Source organism: Rutidosis leptorrhynchoides, chromosome 5 (genome assembly GCF_046630445.1).
Source record: "Rutidosis leptorrhynchoides isolate AG116_Rl617_1_P2 chromosome 5, CSIRO_AGI_Rlap_v1, whole genome shotgun sequence".
NCBI classification, from domain to species: domain Eukaryota; kingdom Viridiplantae; phylum Streptophyta; class Magnoliopsida; order Asterales; family Asteraceae; genus Rutidosis; species Rutidosis leptorrhynchoides.
The window spans coordinates 43,463,192-43,469,497 of record NC_092337.1 but is presented as its reverse complement, the minus strand read 5'-3'; the positions used below and the strand labels follow the sequence as shown (position 1 = coordinate 43,469,497).

General features: G+C 33.5%; 1 protein-coding gene across 1 annotated transcript; it reads right to left on the bottom strand.

Annotated features, from left to right (window-relative positions):
• Positions 1-1,855: 1,855 nt before the first annotated feature.
• Positions 1,856-4,541, bottom strand: LOC139848041 (proline transporter 1-like). The gene is made up of 8 exons (XM_071837777.1): positions 4,335-4,541; positions 4,010-4,234; positions 3,638-3,732; positions 3,393-3,579; positions 3,190-3,317; positions 2,825-3,040; positions 2,325-2,555; positions 1,856-2,175 (listed from the first exon to the last, which is right to left on the bottom strand). Exons 1-8 carry the CDS (start codon positions 4,384-4,386, stop codon positions 2,029-2,031), a joined length of 1,281 nt encoding a protein of 426 aa, XP_071693878.1. The 5' UTR covers positions 4,387-4,541; the 3' UTR covers positions 1,856-2,028.
• Positions 4,542-6,306: the final 1,765 nt, after the last annotated feature.

Sequence of the window (6,306 nt, the reverse complement as noted above, 5' to 3'; positions counted from 1 at the left end):
TGTATCGAAAGTCTGCTCATCCGAAGTATGTGTTGAGTGTGCGTGTCCCAAATGGAGTTTGGCGGTATAATGGTGGTTTAACGTTCTTGGTTAGATCGTTGATATTTTGGGTTGACGAAGGTTGGGTTTGTTCAAAGTCTCCAAGTGGGAGATTGTTGGAGATATGGAGAACTTTAAACAATTAGAGGAAAGATTCCAGGAAACTCACACGAAGCTTCCATGAAGTTGTTAGGAAACTCACATGTAGCTTTTACGAAGTTGTTAGGAAACTCACATGTGGCTTCCACGAAGTTGTGAGGAAATTCACATGTAGCTTCCACGAAGCTGTCAAGAAACTTACATGTAGCCTCCATGAAGCTGTCAGGAAACTCACATGAAGTTTCAAGGAATTGTTTTAGCTTACTCCTTAAATCATTCTATAAATAGACCCTCTTGTAACTCATTGTAAACACACCACAAATATTCAGTAATACATTCTCTAGTTGGTCCGTGGACTAAAGCAATCACAACAATTGCATATAACCACGTTATCTCTTGTGTCGATTTACATTTCTTGCATTTATAATCTTTCGTTCATTAAGTGGGTTAGTAATCTTGTAGAATTACTATCGGTGAGTGATCTTGTTGAATCACTTGCGTTGTTTTGGGTCCTAATATCCTTACAGAAACAAAAAACATTTGTAACAGTTTTATCAGGTGTATATTTGTCAAGGATTCATGTTATATTGTTATGTCTACCATGAAATTTACCTAACTAATTACTCATGTCACTTGACGTATGATTTTTTGACGTTGTTAGGAAGAAAATGTACAAAGGACTACGTAGTAAACAATGAACAAATTGTATACTGTAAAGTCCACAACCATAAAGTAGATCAATCAAAACCAAGAAAACGTATGAAATTCATTATCGTTTCTTAAAAAGGACGAAAAGACAAATGAATAATGCACTCAAAACACAATTAAATAAATAATTAAATAAATAAAGGAAAATGACTAAAGATAGACTTTCAAAGGTGAAAAAGATGAATTGAATGGTCATGAAGTGAGGATTGCTGGAAGTGGTGATATGATAAGGGATTGCTAGATGAAATGCTAATATTACTCTTTTACCTGGGTGGGTTCCGACGTCACGTTCGGACTCTGTCAGTGACTCCTAACCGTCGTTAAAAAAAAAAAAGGAAAAAAAAAGGAAATGCTAATATTACTCTTTTACCAATTATTGTAGAATAGTTAGAATTGTATGTCTTCCAAAAGTTCATTCTTTGCTCTCAATTAATAAATGAATATTTCAATCTAGTTGTGTAATTTGGATATAGATATCAACCATTATTCATCATCATTGATTTTGCTTCTATAATTCATTTTAATAGATTGAAGGATAGAGACCGACTTTCAGATGCTTTGTACATAGATTCTTTTTGATATTGTGAAAGCTAGTGACGAGGTTTTCTTTGTTCGAATTACCCGGAATGGCGAGTGTTTTCCTCTGGTGTACGCGTGGGTAATTCGTGACCGGTTCTAAACCCTTTGTTGGCCACCAAAAGATTTGAACTTGCAAAGATCATATCTCAGGCCCCAAACATCGGGCTCATAGTGATATTGTGTTGTCTCATATAGAGTACATGTTTGATCTGAAAATGTCCAATGATAACATTGTTTTCGTACGTGTTTACCTCTTGTCTCAAAATTGAAAAGGATCCAAATCTGTTGGGTGGGTACAAACTCAACCTCACATTGAAAGAAATAGTTGGGACTACTCGCTCTATTACCATTACCAATTTAATTTAAAATAAAATGATATTTCGACTAAGCTTATATGTTAGACATGTTGTTGAGCTATTATCAATTCTAACATCAAGAAATCAATATTATCATTGGATACTTACATTTTTGGATCATACAACGTAAAATATATCAAATGAACAAATTCAGTGGGCTACAAATATAGTAAACAGTTTGACACTACACTTGGTAATTTATTCCTTAAGTAAGAATATATAGTAGAAATCATGCATATTGATGTGCTCATGTGTCTGCAAATAAATAGTACGTTGCAACATTGTTTACAATTAATCGTACTGCAGCAATAGTAGTCGCAACCATTAAGAGAGTAAACAGGACAATAATGGCCCAATGCCACACCTTCTCAATCTTTTTCATCTCTCCCTTCACCTGAAAACCAATTAAATTCAAACTTATGTTAGTTTCTGAGTTTTGATACTCTAAGTGTATAGTAGTACATTAGTCGTGTAGTGGGTGGGTGAGTTTGCGTTCCAAAAAAAAAAAAAAATATACACTAGTACTGTAGTAATTAGGGTAACCTTGATAAAGATCATGCTGGGGAACACAAACGTTAAGGGGATTAGTAAAAACGATCCTATCAAGTTCACGAAATCACCCATGAAAGGTAGTGCTGCTGCAACAAGTGTGTTGAGAGTGAAGAGCGATACTCGTAGCAAAATCAGATATTTGATGTTTTCTTTAGAGTGGACGTCTTTGTTAAGGTTTAGAAACTTCGTATCTAGCGCCTCATGAATTGGTGCAATGAATACCTGAGTCCGAATGCAAAACTTGTTAATTTATGCTGGTTCATAATCTGAATAATTCAAAGTATGTGAATAAACCTTATTCTGAATCAATTTCAGTCAAATTCAAATACATGCAGCCAATTTATTTCAGAAAAAGATTAAAAATTCAAAATTTAAAATATACATTCAGATGTAAAAATTGATAGTTGCATGGACTTGATCAGAGTTTACCCTTAAATTAGACAATGTTAAGTGAATAGGAATTAAGGAAACTGACCATAAGATGATCTTACATGTTGAGAAATTATGGATTGTGAGAAGACTACTAAGTTTATGAGGACCTTAGCCCATCTTGGTCCAGTTAACTCCTCAGGAAGATACTCAGAGACGGTTGAACCGTAGGCCCAATATCCTGCTACGCTCACACCATAGTAGAACGCTAACCCTACACTAAATTGTAGATGCAATGCTTTCCTCATGTTCTTAACAGCCGGCATACGCAGTGTTGACTGCAATACATTATAGTTAATCATTTGCAGTTAGTCCTTTTTGCACAATATCCATTTTACCAGTCAAAATATAAAAACATTGCTGTTGGCAACGACGGCCCATTTTTCTTTTTTCTTTTTTTCTGCATTTTTGTATCGTTCGTATTCACCTGTATCTCTGGTATAATGCCAGCTGCGTTGCAGGTGACCATGGCTGATATTGCACAAAAACCATTGAATATTTTGGACGCAGTGGTTCCTCTAGTTTCGTAGTTTACGACTCTGTTAGTATTTGTTCCTGTATGCGTACACATTATTTATGTCTAGTGAATACAAACGTGAATATGGAAAGACTAATATACAGATTACTTACCATCCTTAATTACAATTGCTAGTAGAACAACGATGTAAGTGAATGTAAGAATTGTTGAAATGATCAACCACTTCCCCATTGACGATATTGTAGGGACTAATATTGAAAATATGACATAGGCTGCGCCCGTTATGATGATAAAATATTGGAGTCGTAAATGAGAGCCACCAAATTCTCCATTGATTTCCTGTTTTACGAACGTTAGAAGTGAACTAAACAATATATAAAATAAATCTATTTCATACCTTTAATGCCTTTCCTCCAAGTAGTATGAACCCCATATTTGTAAGAAGAAGGATCAAAATTTGGGACACCCAAGTAAAATAGTACATTTCTTGTCCTGCAAAAAAAAAAAAAAGTTATTGACATATATTTGCATGAACTATTATCTTGAATATATTTAGGGTCCGTTTACTTTTCACTTAATGATTTGTTTATGTACAACTCTTAATTTAGTAAGTAAAATTGTTGTTTCCTTGTCACTTAATCTTACTTAATTTGTCACTTAATCCAAAAAATGGTCAGTTATAGGAGAAAGAATCTAAGACCCCTTTCCAAATAGAGTCATATGGAAACTTAATACAAAATAAAAGTAAACAACCCCTTAGGGAACTTGCCAAAAAGAGAGCCCATAAGATCTCTATATCTAATGAATCGGTTCCCATTTATAAAGTGAAATCCTGCCAAAAGCCAGCTACAATAAGCGGTGAAGGCTGCAACCGCTATTAGACTGATGATTCCCCAAGTCCAGCCTAGAGGGACCAGCATAAGGTTCGAGAAACTCAAGATGTATCCACAACTGTAACCAGTAACTAGCAGCAGCCCGACTTGCTTCCACGAATCTACATTTTCATAATAAAATAATAATAATGATTAAATTTATTATAGCATAATGAAAAGGAAGAAACTTGTAATTTATAGTTACAAATAGGTGTAACTGACCATGGTCAATTGTGTGAGCGGAAACAGGAGCAGCCTTTTGTTCCGTTTCCATTTTCAAAGCATCGATCTATAAGAATTAGGTTGGTAACTGATATATTTTATATTGCTGGTGTACAAGTTTAGTGGTGACAGATGTGACACTTATCATGTACCTTACGGATACAAGAACTTATAAAGCTATGAATCATGGTATTCATGTGGAAAATCAATAATGTTTTAGACGTATAAGTAGAGAACTAATGTATTTGTAGAATGCAAGAACTTATAAAGCTATGAATCGTGGTATTCGTCATCAACATTATTGCAACTTTACATTATTAAGTTGTTTTTGTCTCTTCTAGTGCTTTTTATTCAAAACATGACTGTGTCTAAAGGTGCTAAAATGGGCAAGATTCGTGGGTCAGGGTCAAAATGGATAACTTCTTGGTTTAGTTGGGTCAGGTTGACACACATAAGCTCATAGTTATTATATGTTGCTCCAATTTGACCCGTTTGTCTCTCTGGCCCATTCACTTATTGCTGCATCCAAGTTCTCCCGAACAAGAAAACTTTTCTTGTTTTTCCTTAAAAATGTAGAAAAGATTTTTTTTTAAAGTTGTTTGACTAGTTATTAATATATCATAACACGACTTGACCCGTTCATGAGTAAACGGGTTGAACTCGTCACCTTTAAAGTTTGTTACTATACTTGGGAAACATCACGTGCTACCTTTTGTATCTGTTATAGTAGAATGCTTTCTTTTATTCAATATCTTAACATGTCATATTCTCAGATGAATCGTTATTACACGGAAATAGGTATGGGCCAAATTAAAATACTGCAAAGAAATGGATTATAATATAATGGATCTGCATCAAGGAAATGACATTACTTTAAAGAAATTAATTAATTTAATTTATTATGGGTGAGTGTAAGGGTGAATTTGGGTTTTTGTTTGTGGGTCTAGGTAGTAGTACTATTTACTTTCCATTATGATTTGTTACGCTATTAATTCAGTAAGTAAAATTGATGATGTATATTTGTTATTTAATCTGTCACTTAATTTGAAAAATTGGTCTGTTTCGAGGAGACGTAGAATCAGACACTCCTTCCCAAACACAGATGCAAATGGAAACAGATAAAAATACAGAAAAAAGTAAAGAGCCAGTCTTCTAAGGTTATGATTGTCTACATTTTATCTAACGATACCAGGCTTGCTGACGGGATTGGGTAATATTGTTGTTGTTGTGCTGTATGATTCGTACAAAGTTTGGGTCATCTTGTATATTCATTTTTGTCAAGGTAAAGTCTTTTTACCGAAGATATTAGTTAAAAAGTCTTATAATTTTAACTTTTGGTCCCTAGAATTTCAGCCGTTAAAAATGGTCCCTCAAATATCTATTGAAAAAAGGCAGGCAAATCATATCAAAAGGGTAAAGTAATAAAGGATAAGCACACATGAAGAAAGTTTGTATTATTGTATGGTTTTCTAGCCAGTAATATGAGAATGATTGAAATATAATTGAAATTTAGTGGCCATATCAAATCTTATCCCTATTTCACAAATTCAACTTATAATGAAATGGTTATATTTTAAGTTATTTGCATAACAATTTTTCATGACCATAATGTTATACTGCCTTCTATTCATAAAAAACAAAAAATAAAAAGTTAATTTTGATCAAAACAAAATAAAAAGTTAATTTTGATCAAAACCAATCCGGCTTATAAAATTAGGTTTCAGTACTTCAAAACTGTACAATCTAATCATCTAGTCATTATCAAAGTTCTATGCTTGAATGGGACTCCGTACTTCGTAATTTTTCTGTGTTTTGACGAAAACAATCTTTTGGTTGTAACAAATATAGAAGTAAAAGGTTTCAAAACTAGTGACAAAAAAACTTGCAAAGTATGTTAAGCTGTAACTTTGTAACAATATTCTTTTATAAATCCCTATAAAACACGTTATATAGTGTTAACATTGTCTGTTCA